The sequence below is a fragment of the Oryzias latipes genome, chromosome 21 (assembly GCF_053564925.1).
Source record: "Oryzias latipes strain Hd-rR chromosome 21, Olatipes_Hd-rR_3.1".
NCBI classification, from domain to species: domain Eukaryota; kingdom Metazoa; phylum Chordata; class Actinopteri; order Beloniformes; family Adrianichthyidae; genus Oryzias; species Oryzias latipes.
In genome coordinates, this window is record NC_136257.1 from 2,055,341 (window position 1) to 2,074,500 (window position 19,160).

Below are 19,160 nucleotides of genomic sequence, written 5' to 3' on the forward strand. Positions count from 1 at the left end.
AACTGAAGGAACGTCCCATTCTAACCTATGGAGTTCTATAGGATGTGGTCCACCTTTTACAGCCATTACAGATTCAACTCCTCACTGTTGAGGAGTGTTTGTAGGACATTTGGACCATTCTACCAGAAGGTCATTGGTGAGGTCACACTGATGTTGGTGGAGAAGGCCTGGATCTCTGCCTCAGTCAGGTTGGGATCATGGAACTGTCCAGAATGTTTTGGTATCCTGAAGCATTCAGAGTCCCTTTCACTGGAACTGAGGGGCAAAGCCAAAGTCCTGACCAACAAGCCCACACCATGATTCCTCCTCCACACTCACAACAATGCAGTCCCAAATGTACCGTTGTCCTGGAAACCTCCAAACCCAGACTCCTCCATCAGATTTCCAGATGGAAAAGTGTGATTCCCCCCACCAGAGAAGGCGTGTCACTGCTCTAGAGTCCAGTGGCGGCGTGCTTTCCACCGCTGCATCGACGCTTTGCATTCACTTGGTGATGTGTGTTTGGATGCAGCTGCTCGCCATGGAAACCATTCCATGAAGCTCTGTGCGTGCTGGACCCGGACTGACCTGAAGGTCGCATGACGTCTGGAGGTCTGCAGCAACTGACTGCAGAAAGTCAGAGACCTCTTTGACCTTCAGCATCCGTGACCCCTCTCCATCAGTTTAGGGGTCGACCACATGGAGGCTGAGCTGCTGTTGTTCCCAAACTCTGATAGAGCTGACAGCTGACTGTGGAGGATTTAGGACAGTTCACCTCTGGATTTGATGCACAGGGGGGGTCCTGACAGTTCCACGCTGGAATTCACTGAGAGCGGAACATTCTGTCACAAATGTTTGTAGAAACAGTCTGCATGACTGACTGATAATTTTATTCACCTGTGGCAGGTAAAGTGATTAGAACACCTGATTCTGATCATCTGGATGGATGAGTGAACTTTTGGTAATACAGTGTACATCCAAGGGATTTTCAAGGAAACGTTTGATCACTCTAGTGAGGTTGGGGGCCTCAGAAATACCTGAATCCAATATGATGCCAATGGTTCTAAAGGGTTAAATATCCTGTAAATGCCATAGTGTGCTTTGGACCTTTTTAAATGTGCTCTAAGGATTCTTGCTCTGATGTTACTGGTGTAAATTGAAACCTCATCCTGCTCGCTTAAACTCAAAAAACATACATTGGCTGAAATATTGAGGGCTTCTTGTTACACTGGCCATATGAACAGGACGCTCATTTCTTATTCATAAAGGCAGTTTGTTGCAGCTAAACATTAGCAGACCAGGACCAGCTGACAAACGCGTCTCTCTGCACTTTTTCATGAAGACCCCCGGAGTCTCATTTGTCCCTGCTGTCTCCGGTTGCATGGCAGTTAAAGTTCATTCACTTCACAGTGGCTGTGCCATTAATTATAAAAAAAGAAATGCATATAGGTCTCAGATCAAGGTTTTTCTGTCTTGGTAATGTTCCATCTGTGGCTTTTGCCTGGCAGCTGTCCTGTTAGGTGTGGTGAGTCTCGTCTCTGACCATGAGGAGACTTGTGACACCCACTACGTCTGTGTGAGCTTCATGTTGGATGGGGCTGAATCCTGCAGCTGATTCTGCTGTTTCCTGCTTCATGTTTGTCCACAGACGGGGGACAGCAGGAGGAATCTTCCAGAAGGGGGGACGAGCTGAGCAGGGAAGGCACCATCCAGCATGTTTGCCTTTGGGCTGTGATTGAACTGCAGCACAGCTCAGACTCCTCTCAGGCGGGATAATAACTGTCATCAGTGTCTAAACATGCAGATGAATGAAACCCGGGGTGCTGAGCCAGGCGAAGGCTGCTCATTTGTTCGGGTACGCGTCTCCATTAAACAGCAATAAAGACAATTCATGGAACTCCCTCAGAGCGTGGGGGGGGGGGGGGGGGTGCCAGAGATTCCTGCAGGGAGATTTAAAAAACAGCCAAGCTTCTCTGAAAGGATTTTAAAAATGAACTGTGCAACACTTTTCTTCAGTTTTCCTCTTTTCTCGCCAAGTATCATCTTGGAATATTTGGTCTCGACCTTTTCTTTGGACTCCTGATCTTCTTTTTCAGTTCCATCAGAAGGAAATCTCCCACTATGACCGTTACAGTATTTCATTGGATTCTGGATTCCTGAAAGAAGTTACAGGTTGTTGTAAAGTGTTTTTCTCAATAAGGTTTGATTTGATTTGATTTGATTTATTGATTTGTTTCAAGCATTGTAGTCAAAGCAATAAAGAATTTACATATATTTATCAAAGTCATTGCAGAAATGATGAAATGCGTAGTTTAAAAAGACAGAAAATAAAACAAAGCAAACACGTCACTTAAATCACATTTGCTAAATTAAATACAGTGATCAATAAGTCAAGTAGAGTTTGATTTATTTCTTGAAAAGGAGCGGGAAGAAGTGAAGGTATATAATCCCATCCCTACTGAGTTTATTCATTTGATAGTTTTACAGTTTTTCCAATCCGGTTCTGATCCGATAGATTCTTTTCAAGTTACTAAATTATTAATTATCTTCGGAAAACATTCATTCATGATTTCAGTATATGTAATAATCATTAATTATTATTAGAACACATCAGCACAATAAACCAGTAATGTTCATAGACTTTTCTGCATTGTCAGTGGACGGCAGCAGTAATGCTAGTGTGCTTTTCTTCTGTCTATCAGCCTACAGCTGTAGTTGGACTTGTAAGTTTAGCTGCTTTGTGAATCTTTGTGTTTAATGGTTCTGTGCAGATGGCAGAATTGAGGACAGAGAAGGAGGCGCAGCACAAAGAACCCCATTAAAGAGCTATTAGTATATATTGAATACTCTAAAGTATTCATCCATTGTTTTCCTGTTTCTCTTTCTTTATTCTAGTATCTTCCTCCGTGTTTTACTGCTTAACTTCTACAATTGTTCATCTATTTCAATCATTCAAACTATTCAAATGTTCAGCTTTTTCCAGCTGTGACTTTTGGTTTTTCAAATCCTTAACCATTTTTCCAGATATTCCAGGATTTCTGCCTCTATTGAAATAAATGGGGGATCCTTGGTGCAGAAGCTCGCTGGTTCGATACCCGGCTCTGGCCTTTTTCACAAACGCATCTGTTTTGTTGTTGTGCTGTTTTCACTTTATTCATGGTTTAACTTTGATCATTTCTGTCTTTATTTATTATTTACCAATTTTTACCCTTTAGTTTCATTTTCATTCAGGAATACAGCATCAAACCATATTTCCTAAATGCGGATCTTTCTAGTTTTTATGTTTATTCAGTGGGAAGCAGCTGTCAGTCAAGGTTGCAGGTCTGGAACCATCAGCGGGGAGTCTAAGCCCCGCCCCCGCCTCCCCACCTGTTCAATTATCTGCCCCCCCCCCCCCTCCCCCTCCGTGTCTTGTACACACTGGGCGCTAAATGCTCTCATGACAGCAGCGGCTCTAGTGCACGTTCAGCGCTACTAGTCTGAAAAACTGCGGCGGATTAAGAAAAAGGCAACTTCCTAACACACCCCCCCCCCCCCGCCTGACGCTCAGCCGCGCACCCACCCACGGACGGAGAGGGAATCCGAGCCGCCGGACGCAGCAGAGCTGTTCCAGAACCGACCCGGTCCAGTTCTGCGCTCTTCCCCGAGGCTTTTACGTCACGTCCCAAGATGAATCAAACCGCCACCGTTTCCCACCAGGTGAAATGTCAGTCAACAAAGAGCATCAAGGTGAGCTCGTCACGTGGTTTGTTGGAACTTTCACTTCAGGCGCGCGGATGCTCACGAGACTCTGAAGTCCGGTTTGTGGAGGAGTTCTTTATGTTGTTTAATGTGCTTTGGCTGAGGAGTCAGTCGCTGTGGTGCAGCGGTACGCCGTGTAGGTGTTTTGGTCCAGCTTGGCTCCGCAAGCTGCAGACCTCCTGCTCCAGAGGCTGCAGACCTCGTGCTCCAGAGGCTGCAGACCTCCTGCTCCAGAGGCTGCAGACCTCCTGCTCCAGAGGCTGCAGACCTCCTGCTCCAGAGGCTGCGTCTTGTGCATTATTGTTTCCGCACAGGTCTGGATTTTAGGACAAAAACTGTAAACTGCGTCTGCGTGACTCCGCTGCCTTTTCTTTCGTGATTGTCTGCACACGAGCCCGTGGGATGTGGGGTCTCCCGCGCTGCTCCTGTTTGATTTGGGATCTGCATCCCTTTAACCTCCAGGTCCTTCTGCATTGATCCCCCGGTGTCCCTGCATGAAGACTTGTTCCCCCCACAGATTGGATGGATTAGTTCCCACAATGAGCTGCAATAGCAGCTTTATTTGATAAACGTCCTGCAGGTGCAGCTCAAGATCTCAGGACTTTTCAAAGCGAAGCCATACTTTTTAGTAACCAAGACAAACCAGAGCTCAGGAATGAAAAACAAATGAAATCTAACAACGGTCCCATTCTTCAAAGTTTAGAAACAAATGACTATATTTGCTTTTTATTCAAATTCTGGTCCTTACTTTTAGGTCCCTGCAGGTACGGCACCATCTTACCTCTCCAGTCTGCTTCTCAAATGTTAGTTTCGGGGGCCGTGTGTTTGCTGTGTCTGCTCCTAAACTATGGAATCAGCTGCAACCAGCAATTAGAGAAGTCATGCTGGAGAGTTTTAACAGAGAATTGTTCCTCTATTTCAGCCTTTTAGCATCAGCCTGGTTCTGGTTTGAATCTTTTAAATTGGTTTTCTGCTCGTAATTCTTTTCTGTTTCATGTGAACAGCACTCTAGATCTCCTTGGCTGGGGGTGGAAGATGCTTTATGAATAAATAAATAAATAATGATGATGAATAACAACTAAAAAAAAGAAATGAATGAAAATACAATTTTTTCCTTGTGACTTTAAGCAGCTGCTCCACTGCTAAGTTAGTAACTCGAAGCTAAAAAGCTCATAAAATCCAAACAATTAAACTTATTTGGAAAGTTTCTTTGGGGAGAAAAGAGTCAGGGAGGAAACAGAGAAAGAGCCTTCACCTTAAAAATGATTATAGCTGCTGTTTGCAGACAAAACCAGGAGTTTTCCTCCAAGTATGGATTTATTGAGACAGTTGTTCCCACGGAGCAGAAGATGCTCTGCTTGATATTTGGCAGCAGACACGGTGGATTCATGTTGATTATTATATTCCAGTTTTATGACGGTTGTCATTATATTTTGCTTTATGCATCCATCATTAGAAGTTGGACACAGCTGAAGTTGTTAGAATCCACTTTGACGTCTTCATCTTCATCACAAAGTCCAAGTTTAAACCAGCTGCAAACATTTGACAGAGAAGGAAGATTCCATCAAATAAAGTTTTTTCTGATTTGAGGAAACGAGTAACAGAGACGTTTATGACTTTTCCTTCCGCAGGTGCTTTAGAAATAAAATGACCTTGAATTTGAATGACTCCAGGTTTGAGGAGGTCCTTGAAGTATTCATCCATTCTACTGCGATGTTCTGCTGTTTTCTTTGTAGGCAGTTCACATAACAGATGTTTGTTTCAAATGGATGGCTTTGGGGTTGCACAGTGGTTAAACGGTTAAAATGCCCCCCCCCCCCCCCCCCCCGGGATAAATCAATTATTCTGGTTCTTCCTGTGCATGTGTTTTTCTCTGGGGGGTCAGGATTCTTTGCACGGATCAACAGGCCCCCTGTAGTAACCCCAGCTTAATCTGGGGTTATGTTAGATCAGTGTTTTTCAACCTTTTTGAGCCACGGCACACTTTATCCTTCACAAAAATCCTGCGGCACACCAGCATCCCAAAAAAAAAAAAAAGCAGTAGATGCTCAGTCTGCATTGATCTACAGCCCCTCCATGATCTCACATGCATTTTAGTGATAATTGTAGCAGAAAAAGCTGGAAGCTGCTGCTGTTTTTTCTAAAAGATGTAATAAAAGTTAAATTAGATGATTTAAAAACTGTTTGTGTGTTTGTTGTTGTTTCAAGACTAAGAGGAGAGACGCTGTCACTTTAACGCAATGCATCATGGGAGATGTAGTGATGTCAGACAGACTCTCTTCTCTGAGCTTCATTGTTTTGTTCTCTTGTTCCACGGTCTGACACCGGATTCTGTGGAAAGCTACACCGCTAAAGACGAGCTTTAGCTGGTACTTCTGTTGGAACTTAGAGACTTTATGAGCAGAATCAGAACAAGGAAGTGAAGACTTTAACCACTTCTGATTGGTCAGACTGATGACGGATGATTAAGCCTCCAAGAATGATTGGTGGAGACAGTTAAAGGGGCGGGACTTTTCCTAAAAAAGCTGAAGCTGCAGCTAAACTGTTGTACCGTCATTCTTATCAAAATGTCTTTAATAGAATTAAATAAACACAAAAAAGTATTTTATGATCTTTACTACTCATTGTTTTATCAGGATGAACACAGAGCTGATATCCTGGAGATGGAAAATGATTTTAGATCAGGTATGAGGGTAATTTCCCACGGCACACCTGACCATGTGACAATATGGATGTTACAGTTTTACTTTTTCAACCTACTGACAGGTTCTTCTGTTGCAGTGAAGAAAAAGCTGCTCTGATCTAAACCATGACAACATGGAGCCATGCTGCAGGATAAACGGGAAACAAAGGCTTTGCAGCCTAACTTCTGCATCTGTAAGTGAAGAGAACCAGCCAGCAGCTTCTTGAACCTGTGAGGGCTTCCCTCCTCACATCAACAGCCTGTACGGATGGGTTTGCCCTGCGGTTGATGGATTGCTGGAATCTTGGTCTTAAGAATGATTGAATTGCCTCTTGAATCAGCAAGTCAATAGATTACAGAGCTACGCCAGCTGACAGCAATATTTCCTGGCAATGAGGCTGTCTCTGTGGTGATGGATGTCATTAATTTGTTTTCTTCTAGAGTGATGTCTGCCAAGGATTTGCATTCAAAGCTCTTTGTTTGCTGTGGCCAAAAAAAACAGGAACATTGTTAGCATTTTTTCCTGAGTCCTTGGGAGAGCTCAGTGCTGTGCAATAACGTCTGGGACTAGATTGGAAATGGGAATTAGTTGAAGAAAAAAATTTCTGGAACGGTAAAAGCAAAGTGTTCATAAATGTCAACGGAACAGTCAGAAAGGCGCTTAGAGGCAGAAAACGGATGAGTTTGGGTTCATCTCAATGGAAAGACAAATTCATGGCTTTATTTCAAATGTAGGAGCGTCATCTTTGAGATGTTGTGATACTTTAAAGCTTAAAACAAACCAAAAGAAACTTGGTCAGACCACCTGAATCAGAGCTAGTGCATCTGAAAAGACACGATTCTATGAAGTAGAAGAAAATGACTGGAGAATTCCCTCCTCCTTGTGTGTACATGTCTGCCGGATGCAAAAGTTGGAAGTATTTATTTTTGGTAGCAGATGTATCTAAATGCCACCCTGTTGGCAGACTGACATTGCTGATCTTGTTTAATGTTTTCCAGCACCGTTTGTTCCCTCCTGCATGGCTGCTGGGGGGGATGTGTGCACTTTGACACATCTTCATGCAGAGAGGAGGCTGCAGGAGCAGAGCAGAGAAGTGGACAGCAGTGTAATAGAAGGAGCGCTGTGTGTGTGTGCATGTGTTTGTCTGTTCATGTGTGTGTGTGTTTGTGCATGTACATGTGTGTGGGTGTGCAGGCTTCTTCTGCTACCAGAACCTGGTCCCCTGGCAACGAGAGACATTTCCAAAGACTTCATTTTGAATGTTGGTCTGTGTCTGAACGGCCTTCCCTGACATTTTCTGCTCAAATACGTCCCTGGAACAGGTTCCAAAGCAGAACTGAGTATCCTCCAAGTGGGAAGCACTTTATTAATGCCTTCTCCTTCTTTAAATGTATACATTTAATTATTCAATACAGGGACCGAGCGTATTAATAAACATTTCTGTCAATAAGGGCTACTTTTCATCTGCAGTCCCTATAGATGTTAAAATCACCCTATCAAAATAAAATTACATATTTACATAACATAACTTACATATAGTAAATCATCAGCAGTTAACCTAAAAGTAAATTTTTTAATGTGCATAATAAGTACACATCCAATGATGCCAGATAAACTCAGATGGTTATTATTCCTGCATCTTGTCACGTCTGCCGCCCTACGCCCTTTAGGCAATCTTCTGCAGATGCCTGTTATTTAAATCAGCTCCTGCAACTCAGCCTTGCCAGAACGTCTCAGCTGAACAGCAACAACCACCTGCAAACGTGCTTCTTCTATCCTGACCGGTTTCTGCTCCACGACTAACCTGATCATCGTTCCTTCCCTCGAGCCACTACTCCATCTCCCTGACTGGTGGCTGGAGGACGTCACCACACTGACTTTCCTGATCCTGAAAGTTCAGGACTCTTTCTGGACCAAATTAGGTGGACTCCATGAACATCAGTAGTGGAGTCCCACAGGGGTCCATTTTGGCTCCTGTTCTTGTCGCCATCTTTATTAATAACCTGGGAAATCATTTGCCAAATGTTAAATTTCATCTTTATGCTTTATGCCTGGGGAGCGGGTAGCAGGTCTCCATGGACTTTAGATCCAGGGAAATCCCTTTAGATGTGAGAAATGATTCCACTTGGTGTTCCAGAGACTCACCGCTGTTCTTACCAGGATCAGAAGCAATGCTAGCAAGGATAGCTTTGGTAGCTCTGGCTGCGTTAGCCCTTGCCGGGGTTTGATCTGTAATCCAGTGATCATCACATAATTCCTCTGGGCTTGTTCCACCTCGTCCACTCCATTCTCCAGAATGGTGACCCTGTTTTCTTGATGCTTGTTCTGATCTCCTCAGCTGGTTCTAAGAGCGGTGTTAGATTAGCTTTGAGGTCTTCGAGCGCCTTTCTAAAGTCTTCATTGTCTCTTATCGCTTGTTTTCTTTCTTCGGGGCCACGGTCAGCTCTCTATTGTTTCTTTTAAAAACCTCGTCTGACTCTGTCTGCTCATCCCAAAAGCAAAGAGTTGTTTAGGCACACTGCTGATCAAAAGCCCATCATTAGTCCAATAGGCAAACATGACGTACTTGTATTAATATTTGCTTTAAAAAAATCAGCAGATGAAAGGTGAGGGTTGGGGGGTGAGGGGAGAAAAAAAACCCTGCAAATGTAAAATACTTCCCACTTTGGTAAAACAAGTTGTCTTTCTGCAGCGTACACAATGTCATGCCAAAGGAGGCGCCGCATGGATTGACTGGTTCCTCTGGCAGAGAGGGGGTGTTGATTGGAGCAACACTCCAACTGGGTGTGAAAAGCAGCAGGACTCATAGCTGGGATGAAATCTTCACTGCAGCTTGTTTCTCACCGCAACACTTTGGCAGCTTTAAAGAGCAAAAGGGCTTTTTTACTTTAATAATCTAAAATGCATCATTCTGTGCTCTATGATGATGATCACACGCTCATCTATTTGTCGCTGACATTTCACTGATCTCTTTAGTTCACTGTCAGTGGAAGTTTGGACTTCTAACCTCTGACTTTACAACCTCCTCTGAGATCCTAACTTGCAGCTCTTCTGGGCTCCAAGCTCAGCTCTTGCAGTTCCTGTCAATGTTTGTTGAAAAAAATAAAAAACAGAACTGGACTGAGAACTGTGTGTGTTTGTCAGTGGTCTGAAGCTGCCAGAGACCTCCAGGGACAGAACGGTGTAAAAACTGAAGTGTGACTGACTGAACTGTGTGAGCTTGGTGCCACCATTTGGGTTAAATGCTGTTCAAATGAGCCCCAAACAGGGGGACATTGACAAATGTGTCTGTGGGAGACCAGCATTGTCTTCTCAGACGGTCTGCTTTGATTAGCAGGTGGAAAAGTTGGTGCAAGCTGAGCAAGAAGACCCTCAGCCGCTTGAAAACAAAAGCCCGGTTTGCTTGCAAAAGAAAGTAGATTATTCTGGAAGTGGAAGTGCACAATTAGACCAAATAGTGAAAATAAAGCAAAGGCTGTCTGCAGGGCATGTAAGAAGTACAATACACAAATACGGGAGATTTCGTCTACTTAAAGATGGTTTTGTAAAGCCGGGTGGGTGCGTTTGAATCAACTGCATCGTCTTCAAAGGAGCAGGTGGAACAGCACCATCATGAATGGAAAAAGCTGTTGGTCACATGACCCCCCCCCCCCCCCAGTTTATATTTAGCCCATTTTTAGGTTTTTGCTCCATTTGGATAAACTTTTCTTCAAGCAGCCAAAAGGAGGAGCAGTTGTTGGAACACATACAACTAGTGAATTTGGGATTTGATAAACTGCTGTCACTCCAAAGATGCTTTCTGGTTGCTCTGTTCTTTTTATTAGCTGTGCTGTCGAGCATCAACATATACAGCCAAGCAGAGGTCTTTCTAACAGCCAGGAAGTGAGCATGGTTGCTCCATCCTGGGGAGGATGCCTCCTTCATGTAGACACTCCTGAGATTTCTTCTTATTTTCCGGAACCTGTTTTTTTTTTTTTTTTTTTTTTTTCCAGGAGTTTTTCCTAACCGGGAAGGAGGGTCTTCAGGCAGGGATGCCCAGTTTAGTTTAGTCCTTAGCCTATTGAATTCTCTGACTTGATGTTCTTTATGATTCATGTTTTTACACAATTACTGGTTGAAGCCCATTAAGATGACTGCAGCTGTACATGTTGGGCTATATAAATACAATTGAACTGAATTTATTCATTAAAAGAACTGGAGTAAAACTAAATAAAGACACAAATAATGTACAAAACTTCGTCAGATATTCTGCAAATAAATGTATGAAATCATTTGTTCAGATGGCAGCTAAAGATATGCATAGTTGGGCATGAAATAGAATTATAAAGAAAAGAAAACCTGACAGCCAATGCTTGTGGTTTCTAGCAGATGCAGTGGTAAAGTGTCCTAGTATGCTTCAGAATTTATGTTTTGTTATTTTATCTCCAGTCTCTTGGTGGCTGGCCATGGTCAGCATGGACAGAGGATGAAAAGTAGCTTAGGCTACAATCCTGCATATTTGCAGTGTTTCTCTTTTGTTAGAGCACTCCACACTGTTTTTGAATGCATTGTCCCTTTATGAAATAAATACAATACAAATAAAAGCTCCAACGCTTATACCAAACTCAATACTAAAGTTAATATTAACCCTTGTTCTATCCTAGGCACTTGAACATTGGGAGTTGGGTCATCAAGACCCACTAGACAGTGCTCTGAACCTTTTTTCTTCAATGATTTGTGATCTTCACTGGTGTCCATGGATTACATGAAATCTTTCCACCTTTATCCACCTTTGTCATGGTAGGGAGAACACCTCAATGGAAGGGGGGGTCACCTAAGATAGCACAAGGGTTAAGCATGTTTTACTTCCAATAAACAAGACACACCTTTAGCCCAGTTTTGATGTCAAAAATTAAAAAAAAAAAAATATATATATATAACAACCAAAAGGGGTTAAAAAAGTTGTTGAGGGTTTTGCATTGAAGTGAAAGCGGATCAACTGGAATCTGGTGGTTACCTGGGGATTTGCTCCAGTTACTTTTATTGTCCAAACCACATGTGTCAAACTTACGGCCCGGGGGCCAAATGTGGCCCTCCATGTCATTTTCTGTGGCCCGCGTGAGCATAAAGGTTTTTAATTTCTTAAAATAAAAAATTAAAAATGTTGTGTATTTATTAATATCTAGGGGGAATCAGACTTTAACTATCCGATTGGACAACTATACATTAGGACTTAAACACTGTCCATATAACCTAACCTGACAGAATCAAATGTAAAAGGATTTATGATAGAATAACAAGCAAACTGGAATTGTCACTTTAAAATGTTATAATAAATAATGAGTTGCTTAACATTAAGGAGTAGTTACATTTATTTTCATTACATTTAGTTACATGTATAAGTTCTATCTGACCTTTTGAGGACAGACACTATGCTGATGTGGCCCTCAGTGAAAATGAGTTTGACCCCCCCTCATCTAAACAGTCAGAAGAAGTTTAATCTGATTTAGATTTATACAGGGTGTCTACACAAATATAGAAATTGAGTTTTTAAGACAATTCAATACTAAATTTAAGACCCTATTTTTAAAGAAAACAAACAAGTCTAATGTAACAAACAAACAAACAGTAAATAAGGTAAGAACACGTCAAAAGGATGAACCAGAGGTTTGATATTACCACAATTATTCAATTACCGGGAAAGTAAACACTATTATAATTAATTAGTTAAATAATATCTACTCTTGTCCACGGTTCTTGTGCAGCTTTGAGGTTAGACAATAACTTGGCTTTTCATTTGAAATCTCATGGTTGAGGCTGGCCAGAGTGGTCTATAGGGATGCATTTTGTTCTGCTTAAGGCTCAGACTACAAAGCTTTGTTTTTAGAAAGAACTGGAGGTTTTCCTCACCTTTCCTGTCGTTTGTCTGTTTTACCTGTATTTTCATAAAACAGATATGGATTTTTTGTTCCCGTTTTCTCAATGGTGCCAACATTAAGTTTAATTCAATTGTTTTAGTCTTTAACGTGTCAAAGGAAAATAACTTCTTACTCCCTCAATAAAGGTGACAAGACGACATTTCTGACACAAACACATTTTTCTGATCCACTCTGGTTTTTGGGTTTCAGTTTGATTTTTGTTAAATATCTTTGAAATGTTAGAAACACCTCAATAAAAACTCAAACACTCATAAATCTTGACACCCCCATACGCAGACACATAAACCAAAATTTTCAAAACCAGAAAAACATATTGGTGAAAGTAAGTGTGCAGGAAAGAGGATTGAACTTTTTGAGTCATTTCCAGCTGTTTAAATGTGAGATTATAATTTAAAGCTTCATTTTTCTTTTTTGACCTGAAGCCTTTAATCTGACAGAGATGCCACGACAGACTTAAGCCTCACTGTGACAGCACCACAGAGGAACAGGTGCCCTCCCCAGTGATGTAAGGTGGGCCAAACGGTTTCAGATGAAGGACAACAGCTGGCTGTCTTTAGGGATTCTGGGATGCATTGCTCCAAAAAGGTGAAGCATCACAGCAAAGGGAGCAGAACCCTGCAGTAGAGTTCTGGTTCCATCATTCCATTGTTTTTTCCGTTTCTGTAATATTCAAGATGAGGACGGTGTTTTTAAACGATCATCTTAAAAACTCTTTCAATTCCTCTTTAGAGCAGAACTCTGAGTGTTTCTCTAAACTTTAGCTTTATTGCAGTGAGCCTTATTACTCGGAGGAAAAGGTACGCCCTCCACATGGGCCAGAGCTGACCTGCCATACCTTTAAACCCGTTATGTTAAACTAAAATGGCTTCTGCTGCTTCCCACCCGAAGGACAGGATTGGGCTCCACCCTCCAGCACTTGGGTGGGCCGCATTTCGGTCCTGTGGGGTGTGGTAGGTCAGTTTGGGTGTCCATCGGTGCCCTCATGGGGGCGTGGGGCGGTGCTTTGCTGTGAGCACTTTCTGGAGTTGGTGCTCAGGTTAGGGACGATTGGGGGGGGGGGGCACCAACTGTTCTTTTTATGTCTGAAACTTGGCATCAGTGTCTTGGAAGTACCCTGCAACGCCAACGCTGCAATTAGCAGTTTTTATGTGGATCTGCATCATGCTGCAGACAACGCTCAAGTGTTTTGTGTTTGCGTGCTTTTTGAGCATTCAGATGTCAGTTGCCGTGTTAAAAAAAATGCAGCCCTTTTTGTTCTAAGACATCAAAAACTTTACATCTGTCTATCAAAGACAGGTCCCCATCAAAGATCTGGGAGGGGTTCCAGGCCAGCTTTCACCTTGTTACTATTCCACACATTTCAATTTGCTGGGTTTTTTATTTTATTAAGATGTGAAGAATTGGTAAATGCCTCCCCAGAATGCCATTACAAATCTAGACTGTCAACAACCCCAACTGCTGGCAAAAAGGCCTGAACATCAACTGCTACAGTAACCAATTTAATATGCAATTCAGGCTGAAAATATGAAAATACGTTTTGCAATTTAGAATTCAAAAAAAAAAAAAAAAAGCAATTCAATCTTAAAATCTGAATAAATTGCATTTTAAATGGTCATGGCCTTTGATGTCATTTAAATGAAAATGTGCCTTGAAATTTACGATTCAATAAAAAAAAGACATTTCAATACAAGGTTTGCTTTATACGTGTCCTGACATTAAGATATAAAAATATATCTTGTTCCCACAGATGAATATCTTGTTCCCACAGATTATTATCTCGTTCGCACGAAATACTATTCCGTTCCCACAAGATACTCTTGCGTTCCCTCAAAATACTATTCCGTTCCCTCGAAATGATTAACTCGTGCGAACACAATAATTATGTCGTTCGAACGCAATAAGGCACAAGCTGGTCACAAGTGACGTCATTTCCGGGTGAGCTATTCCCAGTGCTAGTTGTGTGACTGCTGTCGTCTTGTTTGGCATTAGCCTTACTACTATTGCTTACTCTAAGGGTTATCTGGGTTAATATTCACATCTAGTACCTTTTATTAGCTAATTCACCACTGTTAAACCGCTTGCTGTTCACTTTTCTCATTTTGCTAAATAAACCACTTCTCTTTACTTAAACACCGCTAGCCTTAGCTTAGAACCTAGTATGGCCACCACCACTCCTTCCGCCTCTCCTCCTCTCTCCTGCCCCATGTGCCATATGTTTAGTGATGATCCTGCCTCCTTTAGTGAAGATAGGGGTAGGTGTGTTAAGTGTAGTCTTGTGTTAGACTTGGAGGCCAGGCTGGAGCAGTTAGAAGCGCGGCTCCGCACAGTGGAAGCTAAGCCGGCTAGCCAGGTCGTTACTCGTAGCGCGGGCCGCGCTACCAGGGCTAACTTAGCTAGCACCCCAGCGCCCTCCCAACAGCCGGGAGACAGTCAGGGGTTTGTACCGGTTGGGAGGAAACATAGTGCTAAACGCAAAAACTTAGAGCACCCGAGACTCCACGTTAGTAATAGGTTCTCCCCCCTCAGCGACACACCCGCTGAACACTCAACTCTGGTTATAGGCTCTTCTGAAGTTAGAAACGTGGAGCTCCCAGCGGCTACAGTCAGGTGTTATCCGGGGGCCAGAGTTGGTGACATCGAGGGGAACCTTAGGATGTTAGCTCAGAGTAAGTCCAGGTTCCGTCGAGTCGTGATTCACGCAGGCGGTAATGATGCCCGACGGAGACAGTCAGAGGTGGTTAAGTTAAACGTAACTTCGGTGTGTAAACTGGCTAAGACGATGTCCGACACTGTAATTTTCTCTGGTCCCCTGCCGAACTTAGTCAATGATGAAATGTACAGCCGCTTTTCATCATTTAACCGCTGGCTTTCTAGATGGTGCCCAGAAAACGGCGTTGGTTTTGTGGATAACTGGAGCGCGTTTTGGGGGAAGCCCGGTCTCATGCGGAGAGACGGCGTCCATCCCACCCGGGACGGTGCCGCTCTTCTTTCTAGAAACATTTCTGCTAGGCTTAGTCTGTTAACCTGACAATCCAGAGACGAGACCCGGGCGCAGAGCAGCAGTGTAAAACGCTCCTCTGAGCCTCCCTTAGGGTTAGTGCCGGTGCAAAACCCATGCAGGGAAAGTCAAGCAGGTCCTAGCTTTAGCTTATGTGCTGAAAGACAAATGAAAGGAGCGCGTCATAGAAACCTTAAAGTGACAGACAGCAGTACTCACAAGCAGAATTATGATGTCATTAAATGCGGTTTATTAAACATTCGATCCATTTCCTCCAAGTCCCTCTTAGTCAACGAGTTAATTACTGATAAGAATCTTAGTCTTTTAGCCTTAACAGAAACTTGGCTCCATCAGGATGACTATGTTAGATTGAATGAAGCAACCCCCCCCACTTATGCTAACTATCAGAAATCCAGGATTTCAGGGAAAGGAGGTGGTTTGGCAGTAATATCACAGTCTAGCTTACTTCTCAGCCCTAAAGTTAAAAATGCTTATAATTCATTTGAAAGCATCATATTGTCTTTAAGTCACCCAAACAGGAAAACTCGAAAACCTGTTTTACTCATAATTATTTATCGCCCCCCCGGCCCATATTCAGAATTTTTAACTGAGTTTTCCGACTTCCTATCGACTATTGTCTTAGATTCTGATCAAATTATAATATTAGGGGATTTTAATATTCATGTTGATGACCCCAGTGACTGCCTAGGAACGGCTTTTGCAGCTTTATTAGATGATGTTGGTTTCACCCAAAGTGTGAATGAACCCACTCACTGTCATAAGCACACCCTGGACCTTGTTCTAACCCATGGGATAGAGATCAGCCAGCTGAGTGTCCTTCCTCTTAACCCCATCATTTCTGATCACTTTATGATTACCTTCCAGCTTACACTGGAACATCCTTCTGCCCCAGTGAATAAGAAACAACTTAGAAGAACCTTAACTGACCGTTCTGTGTCTGAGTTTAAACACACAGTTCAGCCAGTACTTAGTGATATTCTGAGAAAATACTCTGAGACCAGCTCCCATAGTATCAGTCCTAGTATAAATGACCACTTTGTTAATGATGCCTTACAAGCCCTCAGGAGTACACTCGATGTTGTTGCCCCCTTGAAACCTAAGTTCGTCAGACAAAACCGAGTAGCACCGTGGTTTAACGCTGAAACTCGTTCTCTTAAACGAGAAACCCGTAAGTTGGAAAGAGAATGGCGCCGCTCCGGTTCAGAGCAGTCTCTGGATATCTGGAAACATAGCCTATTAAATTATAAAAAAGCTCTGCGTAGAGCTAGAAGCCAGTACTATTCAACCTTAATATCAGAGAATGGAAACAATCCAAGATTTCTTTTTAGCACTATAGCTAAATTAACTCGCAGTCAGAGCTCAGTAGAACCACATGTTCCTGTTTCTCTCAGCTCTGATGATTTTCTTACATTTTTCGATAGTAAAATCTCAAATATTAGACATAAGTTAAATCAAGTTATTCCTACTATCAGCCCAGAACAGGCTGAAGCGGTAGAAATGGAGGCATCCATAGAAACCTCTGTAACATTAGACTGCTTCACTGCTTTGGATCAATAACATCAGTTATTACGTCCTCCAAATCCTCAACGTGTCTGTTAGACCCAATTCCCACTAGACTTTTTAAAGAAACTTTTCCCCTAATCAATGATCCCATATTAACAATGATAAATGCCTCTCTGGAAACGGGTTACGTGCCACAGTCTTTTAAATATGCAGTTGTTAAACCTCTTCTGAAAAAGCCCAGTTTGGATCCTAGTATCTTGGCCAACTATAGACCGATATCAAACCTGCCCTTTATTTCTAAAATCCTAGAAAGAGTTGTAGTTAAGCAGCTTTACTGCCACCTACAGGACAACAGCCACTTTGAAGACTTTCAGTCGGGGTTTAGACCTCACCACAGTACGGAAACTGCACTAGTTAGAGTCTCTAATGACTTGTTATTGGCCTCAGAAAAGGGACTACTTTCTATTCTGGTCCTGTTGGACCTCAGTGCTGCCTTTGACACTATCGACCACGGTATTTTACTCCATAGATTAGAGCAGGACATAGGGATCAGAGGATCTGCTCTCCAGTGGTTTAAATCCTATCTGTCTGATAGGTATCAGTTCGTTAATGTAAATGGACATTCCTCTCAGTGCACTCGAGTCAACTATGGAGTCCCACAGGGCTCAGTCTTGGGACCGATCCTGTTTACGCTTTATATGTTACCCCTAGGAAACATAATCAGGAAACACAGCATTAATTTTCATTGTTATGCCGACGATACGCAGTTGTATTTATCCATGAAGCCTGACCAGAATGACCAGATAGAGAAACTGAACGCCTGCATCAGTGACATCAAGACCTGGATGACAATTAATTACCTCCTCTTGAACCCAGAAAAAACTGAGGTCATTATACTTGGTCCTAAAAACCTCAGAGATGCTCTGTCTGCTCAGATAGTCTCCCTGGATGGCATAAGTATAGCCCCCAATTCCACAGTTAGAAACCTTGGGGTTTTACTTGACCAGGATTTATCATTTAAGGCTCACATATCTCAGGCGTGTAGAACTGCCTTTTTTCACCTGTGGAATATTGCTAAGATCAGAAATCTACTTTCTAAGAGTGATGCTGAAAAACTCATCCATGCATTTGTTACGTCGAGGCTGGATTACTGTAACTCCTTGTTAGCAGCGTGTCCTAAGAGTTCCTTAAGAAGTCTCCAGCTTGTTCAGAACGCAGCAGCTAGATTGTTAGCTGGAACCAGCAGAAGAGATCACATCACTCCTGTGTTAGTTTCGCTCCATTGGCTCCCAGTTGATTCTAGAATTAAGTTCAAGATCCTCCTGTTAACCTATAAGGCCTTACATGGAATGGCCCCGTCCTATATTAAGGACCTCATAGTCCCTTACCAACCAATCAGAACACTTCGCTCGCAAAATGCAGGACTGCTTGTGGTTCCTAGAATTAGTAAAAGTACGGTTGGAGGTAGAGCGTTTAGCCACCAAGCCCCTGTCTTATGGAATAAACTCCCAGCTCATGTAAGAGAGGCCGACTCAGTTTCTACATTCAAAGCTAGACTGAAAACATTCCTCTTTGGACAGGCTTATTGTCAGACTAGTTAGTATTAAGAGATTATTTAACTTAATGTTAGTTTGTTTAAATTAAACTTAATAATAACTATTTCTTTTAAAAGGCTGCTAGAAGTTGAAGCTGGGGTAACTATGGTGCTCTGGGGTTCTGTCCTCTTTCCTTTTTTACTTCTACCCTTCCTCTCCTCTATTCTTGATCATAATTTATCATTTAGTTCTCCATGCCTCTGTTTGGTGCAGTGCGATTCATGTATTGTCCCTCTTTTCCTCTCCCCTCCTGGGGAGTGGGAGTGCTTCCAGACCCCAGTTGGCTCATCCGTGCTCCAGTTCCTGACCGTTTACCTCGTCTTTGCTCCCGCTCCTACACCTGGCTGTGGTTCCTGTCTCCGGCTCGACTCGCGCCTTTGACTGTCCCCACAACCACGGCTGGATGAAGCTCGTCTGCTGGACTTTTATATTTGTAGTTGTAGATTTAGATAAGTTAATTCTTCTCTAAGAGTTCTGGTAAATCGCCTGTCCGTCCTGGGGGAGGATCCCTCCTTCATGTGGGCACCCCTGAGGTTTCTTCGTTTTTTCCGGAATCCGGTTTTTTTGGGAGTTTTTCCTTACCGCGAAGGGGGGTCTAAGGGCAGGGATGCCAGTATAGCTTAGTCAGTTTGTTAGTTCATTTTAGTATTTTTCTATTGAACTCTTTGTATTCGTGATCCTTTTGATTTCATGTTTTACTTCGAAGCCCATCGAGACAACT

The 19,160-nt window shown here is 42.7% G+C and overlaps 1 protein-coding gene across 1 annotated transcript in view; it reads left to right on the top strand.

Annotated features, from left to right (window-relative positions):
• The first annotated feature begins 3,417 nt into the window (after positions 1-3,417).
• Positions 3,418-19,160, top strand: part of dpp10 (dipeptidyl peptidase like 10) — a 102,314-nt gene continuing 86,571 nt past the window's right edge. The window contains exon 1 of the mRNA XM_023950653.2: positions 3,418-3,708. Within this exon, the coding sequence (XP_023806421.1) occupies positions 3,649-3,708 (60 nt within the window). The 5' untranslated portion in view covers positions 3,418-3,648. The remainder of the gene's footprint in view (positions 3,709-19,160) is intronic.